A 15,016-nucleotide genomic window follows, 5' to 3' on the forward strand; every position below is an offset into this window, starting at 1 on the left:
AATCTTACTAATTTATAACATGATAACTCCAAGATACAAATACGTACGCTCAATATTTTGTAACTTTTGTCCTTTGTTAATTTTTCTTCGTCTTTTTTTTTATGTAGTAGAAACTATATATGTTGTATGTAGTTGATGTTTGGTTAAGAGGGTTGTCAAAATAACAAATCTCTTTATTAATGAAATAAGTTTAATTTCACCAATAATTTATATTTTATAATTACAGAAAGCTTGAGAACATGTGAAAATAAGTTGAGAGTTCAAACTAAAGTGAAAATTCAGGTGCAGTCGACTATCAACTTCATGTGAAGTCGACTGCACCTGAGTTTCCACCTAAAACTAATTTATTTGCATACTATGCATGACGATGACACATATGCTCCCAATACGGATCCTTGTTTGTTAGGTTGCCTCCCAATTAAAGTCATAGATAGGAAATGGACCCTCCAAGCACGATATTTGAAAAGGAAAAAGTTGTTTACATATTTTATTGCAGACATAATAGCCGATTTACGTTAAGAAAAAGTTTGTAGGAACAAGTAATTTTTTTAAATTCTGTCCAGTATATAATCAGCAAAAAAAAGTGAGTTATTAGATAAAATTTTACATCAATTTCACATCATTAAAATTATCATTAATGACTATTTGATTGCTACAAATTACAAGAGTTACAATAAATACTTTTATAATAAATAGTGCAATTGTAATTTTTTTTTTAAACTGATGTTGTATTAAAATTAAGTTTTATATAAATAATATCTACAAATGTCTCATTTTCCTTTTGGTTTAAAACATAAGACAATAGTATAAATGAATGGTTTCTTATTCTGATCTATGTATTAATAATTTTTTCTAAAATTAAGTGAATAGTTTTTATAAAGTATATCAACACAATTCTAAGAATTTATTGTCAGATACACTTATTTAAAGAGTGTGAAAAACGCATAAACAATAATTGATCTAAGATCTAATATACAAATGTTAAATTTAGAGTTAAATTAACCATAATTAATGATGATAAATATTATTTAGATCATGACTTAATAGTTTAAATTATTAATTTATTTTGATGTGTAAGTGTTGCAATTTCAATATAGTGATTTAGCAGTGTTTTATCTTAGAGCAGCTCACAAATTACTATTATCTGTTTTGCGGTAGTAAAAAATTGTCACTATCCAATTTAAAACCTTTACGATATGTCAAGAATTTTGTAGTATCTATTCTAGGGGTGACAATATGTACTCTACTCGCGGGTACCCAACCCGATCCGCAGTGGGTAGGGTAGGGTGCGGGTAGGGTTCTCGTGCGGGTCGGGTAGGGTGCGGGTTGAGCATCAATCCTACCCGACCAACCCGCACTCTATATATGTTTATTTTATATACTTATATAAAAATATGTTTTAAGTGGATGTTGAATCAAAGACCTCTCACTAAATGCAAAAGATCCTTAACCATTAAAAGAAAATCATTAATTGGTAATTTAATATTTTTTTAATATAAAAATCAGTTCTATTTTAAATTACCATCAAGTTGTATAATAATGTTATATATTTTTTGTAACCCGCGGGTAGGGTCGGGTACCCGCGGGTTAAGAGCGGGTAGGGTTAGAGTTGAGATATTCTCAACCCGCGGGTAGGGTTAGGGTTGGATCCAAACCCTACCCTACCCTACCCATTGCCACCCCTAATCTATTCTTTAATCGATATATAAAAGGTATATTCTTCTATTAGCTATTACGTGGATCAAAGCCAAAGAAAGAAAGAAGAGTAAACTATTATTTTTATCTATAAAAGTTGAAATCTATCCATAGAAGAAAGAAATCACCATTTATACCCATAAAATATGAGTTCTACACAATAAAATTATTCAAACACTAAAAAATCACCTATAAATTTTAAATTACCATTATCTTCACCATTATTACTATCATTCTCCCTTCTCCCTCTTTTCACACTCCTTTTTTTTATTTTTTTCATTCTCACCCCTTTAATTTTCATAATGGACTTCCATCGCCAGTCTCTCCTAACGCTACTGTAGTCTCTCCTAACGCTACTGTAGCGGCCAAGAGACCCACAATCATCACTACTATACCTTCTTCTCCACCTCTTTTCTCATTTTCATTCTGTTACCCTTTTTTCATTGTTGCTAATGTTGTTATTGTTAGAAAATGTGAAAAGGAGCAGAGACGAAATGGTGAATTTATATTTTGCGAATTGAATTTGTGGCTTTGGATTTATTTTTTCTGCGATGATGTGGTTGTACCGGCTCAATTGATTTTTGGTTCTTTTCCATTTGATATATTCTGCTAATGTTGTTGATGTTTCTATTGTAACAATACGCATGTTTCAAAAATGGTTAGCCAACTCACCTTTTGTTAAAACAATGATGCATGCGAGCAAATGAGCTAGAATGGCTAACAGATGAAGAAGCAATTTTGAACGGGGAAGAAATTTTACAGTTCTCTTTTTTGGGTTAAAAGGAATGGGAGAGAAGAATGGAAAAGTCAAAGTAGTAAATACAATAATTAAATGGAAGCATCTGGTAAGGTGTGTAGGTAATAAAATTAATTTAAGTGTTGAACATGAGATAAGTCTCAAAGTGGTCCCTGAAGTTACCCTCGAGTCTCATAGTGATTCCTGAAGTTAAAAATTACTCATATTCATCCCTGAAGTTACACTCTGGAACTCAAACTCGTCCTTCCAGTCAATTTCGTCCAGCTGGCGCAACCGGAAAGCTGACCTGGACTCGTTGGTGACACGCTGTCAGCACAACGGCTAGCTGACGTGGCGACGTAAACTGTTTTGACTCAATTTGGTCCCTAAATTGAGGTTAAAAACCCTAACCCCCAATTGACTCTCTTCTCCTCTCTTCTCCATCGCACTAGAGGTGACTCTCCTCTATTGCTTCTCCTACAGTGTCTTCTCCATCTTCAAAAACCACACGATAGCTAGCGCGAGCAATGCAGCTGGGAGCTCCAACAACCCACGATCATTTGGAAGCATCGTGAGGAGAATGAATAGAAACAGAGATGCACGTCTTCCAGAATGGTGTGAGTGCGGGTTGAGACCAGTGTCGTAATGGTCAGCGACAGATTCTAATCCAGAGAGACCGTTTGTGGCTTGCCCAAACTACAATGTAAGTGTTTGATACTATTGTTTGCTGTATTCTGGATGTAAACTTGGTTGATTCACTTTCCAAGGTGCAGACTGCAGGTAAGAGGTGGTGTGGGTTGTTTCTGTGGGTGGATAAAATTCTGGAAGAAGATGCGGTAACATGTGATGGTAGAACAAGCTCTTCAAATGACAACGAAGAATATGATTATAAGCAAAACAAGCTCTGTTTCATATTAGATATGCAGAGAATCATATGTATGTGATTGTATATGCAATTGTCCCTGTTGAAAATACTAAAAACTGGAGGTGGTTCTTGAAATTACTTCATGAAGACTTGGGAGATTATAAGCAAAATAAGCTCTGTTTCATATCAGATAAGCAGAAAGTACGTTTTAAAAATTTATTTGTTGTTGTATAATTAGTATTGGCTGCTGTGATAATAGAATAAGTGAGAAGATATTCATTACAGGGTAGTTGGATCACTGCTTATATAATGAACTGCTGTGTATACAATGAACTACTGCTTTACTTAGTAGATGGACTAATACTTGATGAACTGTTGTGTATATAATGAACTGATTTGTATGTAAAGAATAGGGACCATTTTTATGTCACTTATAAAACTGAAGGGACCATTCTGATGTCACTTATGTAACTCCAGAGCTGCTAATGAGGATGCTGCTGTTGCTGCAGAGGCTGCTGCTGCCCAACCCCTTGCTGCTAATGGTGGTGAAACCACCCTTGTCCCACAACCCCCACCAAAATTCAGCTTGAACTCAGTCAACCACCCTTGTCACAAACTGATGACTCTCAATAGGTTCAAAAAATTAGATGACATTCATTTTATTATGTGCATGTTCTTATGCACTTTTACTAACTATTTTACATGTCTTCACTAATAGGTTTTGCCTTCTCCTGTGAGGCCACCAAAACTCCCTCCCAAAAGGAAGTCCTCCAAACAAGAAAAGGCAACTCCAGGAAGCAACAATCAAGCAGCAACTACCCAACCAGCAACCAGTTAACCCGCAACAAATCATCCGTCTCATCCTATGCAAGGTGCATCACAGGGGACCGTTACAAGGCTTGCTAACTTCATGAAGTTTGTTCCCAACCTTGTATTTAGACCACCCAGAAACAAAAAATGAAGACTAGGATTATTACGTTTAGGAGAAGATTATTTTATTTATCTATTTTGATGAAGCAGCGTGCTTTCTGAATTTTGAACCCAGTGTTGAAAATTTTAGTGTTCAAAACTTGTGTTCTCAATATGTTGAGAAATTTGATATACTTGTTGAATATTGCCCTGACTCTGTAATACCTATTTTAAATATATTTTCTGCATTATGAATATATGAATATGTATTATGACTCCCTTGAATTGAGTTGTGGCAGATTTTTTTTCTTGGTCTCTAATATGCAATTAAGATTAATTCCATTAGATGAATCCATTAGTAGTGTAGGAACAATTATTTACATATAACCTCTTGTTTATTCAAATTTCAAATTATTCTTACACAGTCATGTCAAACAGTTTAATCTGCATTTCTTTCAACCAAAAGGACAGGTACAAGTACATGAACAGAACAACATATGCATATCCCATGTCACATATTTTTTTGCTAAAATAATTGACTCTGTTGCCTATCCAACCTTAAGACAATCATAACAACTGTAATCAGTAGTAGCAGCATACATGTAAACAGCAAAATTCCCCCCTCCCCCCATTTTGAGAACTCTAACTTCAGAATCTAATCTTCATCCTCTATTCTTTGTTGTCATTTGAAGAGTTTGTTCTACCATCACATGTTACCGCATCTTCTTCCAGAATTTTATCCACCCACAGAAACAACTCACACCACCTCTTACCTGTAGTCTGCACCCAGGAAAGTGAATCAACCAACTTTACATCCAGAATTACAGCAAACAACAGTATCAAACACTTACATTGTAGTTTGGGCAACCCACGAACGGTTTTCCTAGATTAGAATCCGTCGCTGACCATCGCAACACTAGTCTCGACCCGCACCCACACTATTCTGGCAGATGCGCATCTCTATTTCTATTCATTCTCCTCATGATGCTTCCAAATGATCGTGGGTTATTGGAGCTCCCAGCTGCATTGCTCGCGCTAGCCATAACGTGTGGTTTTCGAAGATGGAGAAGACACTGTAGAGGAGAGTCACCTCTGCTGCGATGGAGAAGAGAGGAGAAGAGAGTGTGCAATGGAGAAAAGAGGAGAAGAGAGTCAATTGGGGGTTAGGGTTTTTAACCTTAATTTAGGGACCATCAAATTGAATCAAAATAGTTTACGTCGCCACGTCAGCTAGCTGTTGTGCTAACAGCGTGTCACCAACGAGTCCAAGTCAGCTTTCCGGTTGCGCCAGTTGGACGAAATTAGTCGGAAGGACGACTTTGAGTTTCGGAGTGCAACTTCAGGGATGAATATGAGTAATTTTTAACTTCAGGGATTACTATGAGGTTCGACAGTAACTTCAGGGACCACTTTGAGACTTATCTCATATATATATAAAAGAGAGAGACAAAAATATTATGATGCAGATAATGATAAGGGTAATTTGAAATTTTTAGATGATTTTTTAGTATTTGAATAATTTTGTTGTGTGGAACCCACGTTTCAAAGATATAAATGAAAACTTTCTTTTTTATGAATAAATGTATTAACGTTTTCAACTTTCGTGAATAGAAACGATAGTTTACTAAAAAAAATAATATCATTGCATCATAACTAATTTGAAGGAAAAGAAAAGATTTGTACCAAATTATGGTACGTACCAATTATAAGAAAGAACAATGAGGAAATCAGAGCAGTACATACACTTGGTAAAAGTAAAAGGAGCAAGGCCAATAAATTCGATGATTCTACAATGAACAGAAATTTAGAAATGTTCATGCGAGATAATCCATGCATGCAGTAATGGATTCAAAATTTGAGGACGTGTAAAATTTCAATTTTGAAAATTCGGCCTTTTTCTTTTTATATATATAATTGGCATTCTTCCAAAGTTAAAATGTAAGAAAAAGAAAAGTATCTTCATTAAATATTTTTTTTTGACACTATTTTTTTCTTCCTCGTACTTACAAAGAAAATATCAATCATTCTCTCTTATTAAGAAAAGATGGTCGTAGAATGTCTTATCTTTTCATTGAATTATTTTGTTTTTAAAGTCTATCTCTTTTGTATTAAAAAAGGTTAAAAAATGTTTATTTGAAGAATCAATGCAAGCCAAGAGTGAAAAAAAAAAAATACAAGAGAGATAAGTTGAAAAAGGCTATAAAATCTGTGTTTCAATTGTTTTTAAGGATAAAGTATTAAATTGGTCATTTATGTTTGAGCATAATTCTGTTTTGGTCCTTAAAGTTTAAAATGTTCTATTTGAATCCAAAAAAGTTTCATTTAGTTTCAATGTAATCTCATCGTGAGGTCAAAGTTAAATAATTAACAGAATGTCATACATGACAGCATTACAAGAACAAAGTCGATAATTTGGAGAACAAGTACAAACTTTAGAAGCACAATATCAACTGTGAATGCATCAATATATTTATTTATCATTTTTCTTACAATTTAAATAAAATATTTTTTATAGAACTAAGGAGAATGACAAATAAATGTATTAATACATTCACGGTTGATTTTGTGCCTCTAGAATTTGTATTTGTTCTCCATATTATCGATCTTATTCTTGTACTGCTGTCATGTAGGATATTCCGTTAATTATATAACTTTGACCTCACAATAGAGATATATTGAAGCTAAATGAAATTTTTTTTAGATTCAAATAGAACACTTTAAATCTTAAAGACCAAAACAAGATTACGCCTAAACATAGGAGACCAATTTAATACTTTATCTGTAATAATATTTTTGTAGGTATAAACATGGATATAGTTCTTCCAATTTTTTCTTTGTTAAGTTTTGGGTTCGCACTTAAGAAAAAATTGCTAAGTTTGGTTCAAGTTTAGTGGTAAAACATGCTTAATTTGAATATGTTGTGACAAATCTTGCATTACTAAAAATACGCTTGAAACCATCAGAATTACTGTTAATTTTTTTTTTATGAAATTTATTATTAGAATTTCTATTAGATTGTCTGACGATAAGGTGAAAAATTAAATTTCCAAAAAATATTGACTCAAATTTAATTTTATGGTTGGAGACTGATGCAAAATTCAACAATAATGCGAAGATCGTTGTGAGTTTAAAACGCTGCGTTTTATTTAAAAAGATCAATATTAATTATATTATTGTCGAAAATTTCTGCTAAAAAATCCAACGATAATTCAAACTCTCACTTGATTAGGGAGTTTGGCTTAAACTCTTGGATTTTATCTCATCGGAATTAGTTGTTGTAATTGATATAGTTATAGTAAAAAATTTATTATATTTGTAATAGAATAGAGATTAATTATAAATCTCATTGTACTTAAAAGCTGAACTACTATATATATAAGATATATAATTTTGTAAATCTTCTTTTCATTCATTACTCTATTTTACGCATTTTATAAAATAAACAAAAATAATCTCTCGCATAATCTTATTTACTTCACTTTGGCCAAAAGAAGTCAAATTCTAAAACAATCTTTATTCAACTCTTTTTAGAATCTAAAAAAAACCAACAATATATAATATTTGCAAATATCTCATTTCGTTTTTGGTTTCAAAGTAGACAAGACAATAATAGTATAAATGAATTTTGAACTTTTTTCTTTTTCTTTTTTCAAAAAATTTCAACAGTAGATCCTTATTATAATGAGATGATCTGTAATATATATAGAAAATTCTATGAGTTTTTTATGAATACTTATATTTTAAAAAAATGTGAAACCCATAAAGAATAATTTAGGGGGAGATATATCATATAAAACATAAGAAAACTCACTTAATGACTTAAGGGTACATTTGTTTCTGAAAACAAGATAAGACAAGATACTAAGAATAAGACATAATAGATAGAAACACAAAAATTTGTGTTTTTGTATTTTGTTTAGTGATAAATTAGATCAAATTATAAAAATTTAATTTATTTGGGAGGAGATGTGGGGTGGGATTATGAGAATTAAGGTTGCGTTTGTTTGTGAAAACAAGACAAGAAAGACATAGAATTTAGTGTCCTTGTATTTTATTTGGTGATAAAATAAAACAAATTATGAAAATCTAATTTATTTTCATTCAAAAATTTTGAGAAGAAAAATATAATTATAAAAATTTAAAAAAAATAATAAAAAAAATAAAAAATAAGTTATATTTTTTATTAGTATTTCTGTATTTTTTTTAGGATGAACACAAAATATACTAATTTTATGTCTCTGAACACAATATTTCTATTCATATTTTATCTGTCAAATACGATTTTATATTTTTATGTCTATGTCTCAATGTCTTATCTTTTGTAAATAAACGTAATCTAAAATCTAAATGTACCGGAATGTATATGACACAATAATAAATGTTATATGGGTCATGCAAGATTATTATTTCATAAAGAAAACAGCTCATTGCACGTATGTGAAATGGCTAAACAATAAACATGCGATTTTAAATGCGAAAGAAGATGTGAAATGATGACTTGAGCCTTAGAATAAGCTAAGTTTTGTCACTTCATAATATGTTTAGATAGAAATTCAGTCAATTAACTTGGCTTTGTTTTTCTTTTTCCTTCCTTCTTTTGTTTTTATTTTTCCTTTCATTTGTACCATTCTTCTTAGAAGTGAAAAAAAAAAAAAGTTATGGCATTCATTAATGCCCATCATCTCCTTGGTGTTTTATTGCTTCTTAGCTTAACAACCATTCAAGCTGATGAAATTATATTCAACAGCACTCTTACTACTACTACTGAATATTTTGGCCGAACAAGTTTTCCACCTGATTTCATTTTTGGGTCAGGTTCATCTGCATACCAGGTATGCAATGCATTCTATTTAAACAATTGTTTAATCTTCAGTGCTCTTCTGAAATTCATATATTATTGTATAATAATAGGTATGTTTTATTTACACTTGTTTAATGTATGAAATAATCAGACATTTAATTACTACAACACATAGTGAAAGTTTGGATAAAAATAAACTTTTAAAACATGCATTAAATAATATATTCTTAGATTACACAAGTATTTTTCAAATTTTATAATCCTATAAAAATTGAAATATTTAAATAAAATAGTAAAGAGATTTATCTTATATGTTCAATATGTATAATTAGGCATATTTTATGTGCTAATATATAAAAAAGTATAGTTTACTCTTATTTTTGAAAGATACCGGAATAATTACCTCCATGATACATTTTTTCATGTGTTGTCATATATTTTAAGATGGTCTTAGCTTGGATCATACAATGATAAGAAAAAAAAAATCTGAATTTGATTTCTGCACTAGACATTATGAGAATCACTTTGTGGATGATCTATCAAAATTTTTTTTTAAGTATTTAAAAAGCTTAGAATTATCTGTGACTCTAATATAATTAACATAACTAGTGTTATTGTAACTTATTTAACATTTCATATATGTACTGAAGGGGGAAAAAATGTTTGTACGCACGTATTAATAGAATGGGTTATACTACGTGTACACCAAAATTAGCCACCAGTATAAAATACATGTTAGATATAAATACACATTAAAAATAAATTAAACCACACATATATTTATACATAAATACATTGGTGGCTGATTTTGGTGTACAAATAGTATTTTTCTAATATAGAATATATTTATGCACAATTTCAGGTTGAAGGCGCAGTAAATGAAGGTGGCAGAGGACCAAGTAATTGGGATGATTTCACTCATAGTTATCCAGGTCTTCTGATTTATTAGTTTGTAGCAATTTCAATGTCTTATGGCTTATGGGTTCAATTTTTTTGTTTTTTTTTCTTGTTTTTTGTGTGCATGTTTAATTAAAAAAAGGTGTCCTCTATTTTATTTATATAAAATTGTTTATTGTAAAAAAAAGAAAAAGTGGCTGAGTTCCATTTTGCATGTGCTAAGTTGTAAATTACATTATGCTCAGCAATTACATTTTTTATTTAAATAAATTTATCAATTAAAAAAATATTATGAGTTATATATGAGTTCTATCTTGCATGTGCTAAGTTATATATTAATTATTGCATTGTGCTTAATACATGATAGATAAGATACAAGACAGAAGTAATGGAGATGTATCCGTCGATGAATATCATCGTTACAAGGTGCTGTAATAAATTGAACAACAAAAATATTAATCAAGAAAATAGGAGAGATTCTTCTCAAAAATACTATTGATTATATATGCAGGAAGATATTAAGCTCATGAAGGATATGAACATGGATGCTTATCGATTCTCCATCTCTTGGTCCAGGATACTACCAAGTAAAGTACAATATTACGTACACTAATTGTTTTGCAAATTATTAATTACAATTTCCCTTAAAAACATTGTCTTTGTGTAAATTGAGTGTTATTAATTTAATTAAGTTAGATTAATTGGCTAATTAATTTCAGAGGGACGGGTTAGTGGAGGTGTGAACACAGAAGGAATCAACTATTACAATAACCTCATCAATGAGCTTAAAGACAAAGGTCATGGCCCTACATTACTATTTATATTTTAATTATGTAATTATTTGTTTTTGCACTAATTTATACTTAATACAAGTATAGCAACTTTTGGTAACTCATTGCAGGTCTTAAACCCTTTGTGACCATTTTTCATTGGGACGTTCCTCAAACCTTGGAAGAAGAATATGGTGGCTTTTTAAGCCTTAAGATAGTGTAATTTACATATCTTTTACCTTACATTAAAAATATTCATCAACACGCCTTGAGTATTCATTTTATTTATGAGTTAATGATCAAATTCGTTTCTTAAGTTGCCTTCGGTTTTCAAAATAAGATACGGAGAACAAGACAGAGACATAAATATTAGTGTTCTTATATTTTGTTTAGTGATAAATTAGAATAAATTATGAAATTTTAATTTATTATTATTTTTTTCATTCAAAAAATTAAAAAAAATATATAATAATAAAAAATATAATTATAAAAAACTAACAAGAATAATGAAAGAAAAAAATTGTGTCTCTTGTTAGTGTTTCGTGTCTTTCCTATCAAGATAAATACAAAATACACTAATTCAGTGTCTCTGAACACAGTATCATCTGCCAAAAACGATTTTGTGTCTCTGTCTCAATATGCCTATAAACAAACACAGTCTTAAAGATCACACGATCTCCAAATTTACATCTCTCACACTATATAGGGACGATTTTCGAGACTATGCTAAGCTTTGCTTTGAGGAATTTGGAGACAGAGTGCAGCATTGGAGTACGTTGAACGAACCATGGGCATTCAGCAAGCATGGCTATGCAATAGGGAGTTTTGCACCGGGAAGGTGTTCATCTTGGCAGAACCTTAACTGCACCTGCGGAGATTCCGCGACCGAACCCTATAATGTGGCACACCATATGTTATTAGCTCATGCAGCTGCCGTTAACATCTACCGGACTAGATATCAGGTTTCATGATATATTTGTACGATGAAAATAAATAAGTTTGTGTCTCCATGTCCCTTTGAATGGATCTCTCTTGATATTGGGACCAAATCTAACCTTCATTTCTTTTGTCTACACAGAGATTTCAGGGGGGCAAGATAGGAATTACACTAAATTGTCACTGGATGGTGCCACTTAGTAATACTATATCGGATCGTAGTGCTGCACAGAGAAGCCTTGATTTCATGCTTGGATGGTATAAAATTATAATTATAAATTCTTTATGAAATGCAAACTCATTTGTGGAAGTTAACTATAATTTCTTGCTCTAATGTATTGGTTCCACACTAGCATGTCACATGAGCTTTGTAGTGGTTATAAGATTCGTAAAGATGACCACAAAAATGAGTGGTTGAGAAAATAAAGAACATGACAAGTAATTAATGAATTAGAGTAAAATTAAAGCAATTTATTTTGTCATTAAATTCAGTGTACTATGAGAGCTTATTCAATGAATGAAATTGTAGGTTTATGGAGCCATTGACAACAGGACATTACCCAAGTTCTATGGTGTATCTGGTGGGAAATCGATTACCAAAGTTCTCTTCATATGAATCAAGGCTTGTAAGAAGGTCCTTTGATTTTATTGGATTAAACTACTACACCTCCTATTATGCTACTAATGCTCCAGACATAAATGCCAACCCTAGCTACCTCACTGATTCTCTAGCTAATCTTACAAGTAAGAACATGTTTTACGAAATTATCATATCTTAAATTAATACCAGTTCTTCCATTTTATACTCGAAACGACTATAAAATGGAAGGAATACTGTAATCAACGATGCTATCGTTTTCATACATTTATTAATTCTAACCCATTTGATTTTGAAGAAACATAGAACTCTACAATTGGTCAATTCATGATATTTATTTATAAATGTTAATTGATGCAAGATTATTTTTTTTTGTTTTTGCAACAGACAAGCGTCACGGAATACCTATTGGTCCACCTGTAAGTGAATTTATATTCACTTTATTTGCAGTTGTAACAACATATCAATTCTTCACTTCAGTTATTATTCTGGCTAAATGAAGAAAACAAACCTCTTATATACAATCTCAGGCTGCTTCAAGCTGGTTGTCTGTTTATCCAAGAGGAATTCGTGAACTTCTGCTGTACACCAAGAAAAAGTACAACAACCCTGTGATCTACATAACTGAAAATGGTAATGCATATTAACAACACACTCATGCTTTTTTAAAATGTTATTTATAATACAATTATGAAATATTCATCTCACATTAGTATTTGTTTCCTCATGTTTCTGGAAAACAATGGATTAATGTATGTAGGTATAGATGAAGTTAATGATCCAACAATTCCACTTAAGGAAGCCCTTAAAGATGGGACTAGAATTGATTACTATGATGAACATCTCTACTATGTTCATAAGGCAATCAAGTAAGTGCTATAATATTAATTAGTAATAAGGTTTTTCAATTTTTCCTAACTAATCTGTTGTTTACATATGTTTAGTGTAGTATTATTTCTAATGTTGCTGGTTTTAAATATTGCAGGGAAGGGGTGAGGGTGAAAGGATTTTTTGCATGGTCATTTAGTGACAACTATGAATGGAATTATGGCTACACTGTGAGGTTTGGAATCTACTTTGTGGATTACAAAAATGGCCTCAAAAGATATCCAAAACTTTCGGCCACTTGGTTCAAGAATTTCCTGCAAACGAAAGTTGGTGATTCGCGCTAAGGACATGAACAATTCACTAATCATGTGTGTTAGATAAAGTATAAAATGTGATAACTGTGAGCAGTATAGCTCAACTATCGTGCTTATTTCTATTCAATAAAGATGTAGACACACAAATGTAATTGGTGTTTATAACTCCAATTGCTGTGTTTCTTGTTAAGTTTGAATTCTATATATATATTTCTAAGAAAGAAAGAAACCTGTGCTAAACACTTATGCAGACAACCAATTAGAAAAACATTTTATGCATACTTGTTTTCAATAATTTATTGATAACTCGACACTTTATGAAGATTGGAATATATAATACATCAAAATCAGCTATGAAATCACTGAGAGTATATTAACATTGACTTACCACAAGTTTGGATGCAATGCAGAAACTTTTATTTCATGCTCCACTATTCTGAGTGCCCCATTATTCTTTTTCAGAAAATTGCAAAGCTATCCAGTAACTCCAAGAGATGACATTATCTTTTTTCAGGCATTTCGTCAAACAGATGACGAGCAACGAGTAAATCGTGGCAAAACCATACACCCATTGAGTAAACTATTTTATCCAGCTTCTCAAAATCAAATGCAGCTACTCCAATATCCTCCCATTTGTGCTTGTTCTGTCTTTTTCAACTATGTAACTTAGAAGCAACTTGCTCTGCCAAACATTGTTGAAAGTTCTTCATCAACATAAAAGTTGATTGCCAGTTAAACTAAAGCATGCAAGTTGGCTTTTCTTAAAAATGATATCTACGGGTTATACAATATAAACAACGAAAATTAATTAATAATCAACCAATAAAAATTTCACAAATTTAAAAGTTCAAAAATGATATCTAAAATTTAAAAACAAAAAGTAATGTATATTAAGTTGAACATTAAAATAAAATTAGCAAAGTATTTCTTCTTTTAGATAAATTTTCCTTCTATGTTATCAATAGCTAATAGAAATTATAATAGTGATTAATCTTTCTCATTTCTTGAGTGCTTTGAGCATTTTACCGTTAAGAAGCAGCCTAGAAAAAAGTGGGAAACCAGAAAAGAACAAAACAAAACTGCCTCACTAAAAGTAATTTTTTTTCCTTTAATCAAATCAAAGTCTTCAAAAAGCAAAAAGCATAGAAGCTAATGAATAATGAGAGGAAATCATGGATCCAACCCCCACATGGGACATGGCAATGCCATTCCTTCAAAGGCATCCAAAGAATAATAACTAACAGAAGCGTGCCAGCGTCAATAAGCACTCACACTCACTAGTGTCAATTTTATTCAATTCAGTTCAATTTATCGAAACCCCTACCTCACTTCTTCAGTTCTTCTTTTCTTATTCAACTTTCTTTCGAATAAAAAGAAAGAAAGAAACAGGGGAAATCAAACGGAAAAGGAAATGACGGAAATGGACGGCACCTCCAACAAACCGCCGCAAATTTCCGAGATGTTCCAGAAATTCGCACTCGCCTTCAAGACTAAAACCTTCGAATTCTTCTCCGACGAAAACGGCACCGTTCCTGATGACTCCGACGGTTTCTCCCTCCTCGATTCCGCCGAAGAAATCATCCCTGACCAGAAAGTCGTTGTCATCAAACCCGACCCAAACCCTTCGGATGAGTTCTCTCCGGAACCGGAAACCCCTCCGCCTCAAT

At 31.7% G+C, this 15,016-nt stretch overlaps 2 protein-coding genes across 4 annotated transcripts in view; both read left to right on the forward strand.

Moving 5' to 3' along the window:
• LOC107644620 (beta-glucosidase 12) lies at positions 8,828–13,639 on the forward strand. The gene is made up of 13 exons (XM_016348514.2): positions 8,828–9,037; positions 9,869–9,938; positions 10,271–10,329; positions 10,415–10,490; positions 10,623–10,700; positions 10,805–10,892; positions 11,380–11,635; positions 11,752–11,867; positions 12,139–12,353; positions 12,595–12,626; positions 12,738–12,840; positions 12,968–13,076; positions 13,193–13,639. The coding sequence occupies exons 1-13, from the start codon at positions 8,864–8,866 to the stop codon at positions 13,377–13,379; spliced, it is 1,563 nt and encodes a 520-aa protein (XP_016204000.1). The 5' UTR covers positions 8,828–8,863; the 3' UTR covers positions 13,380–13,639.
• LOC107644622 (IRK-interacting protein) overlaps positions 14,526–15,016 on the forward strand; it is a 4,238-nt gene continuing 3,747 nt past the window's right edge. For 2 of the 3 annotated variants that reach the window (XM_016348517.2, XM_021103091.1), the window contains exon 1: positions 14,533–15,016. In XM_016348517.2, coding sequence (XP_016204003.1) covers positions 14,885–15,016 — 132 coding nt within the window. In that variant the 5' untranslated portion in view covers positions 14,533–14,884. The other variant, XM_016348518.2, reaches the window with a different exon arrangement.

This window comes from Arachis ipaensis, chromosome B05 (genome assembly GCF_000816755.2).
Source record: "Arachis ipaensis cultivar K30076 chromosome B05, Araip1.1, whole genome shotgun sequence".
Classification (NCBI taxonomy): Eukaryota; Viridiplantae; Streptophyta; class Magnoliopsida; order Fabales; family Fabaceae; genus Arachis; species Arachis ipaensis.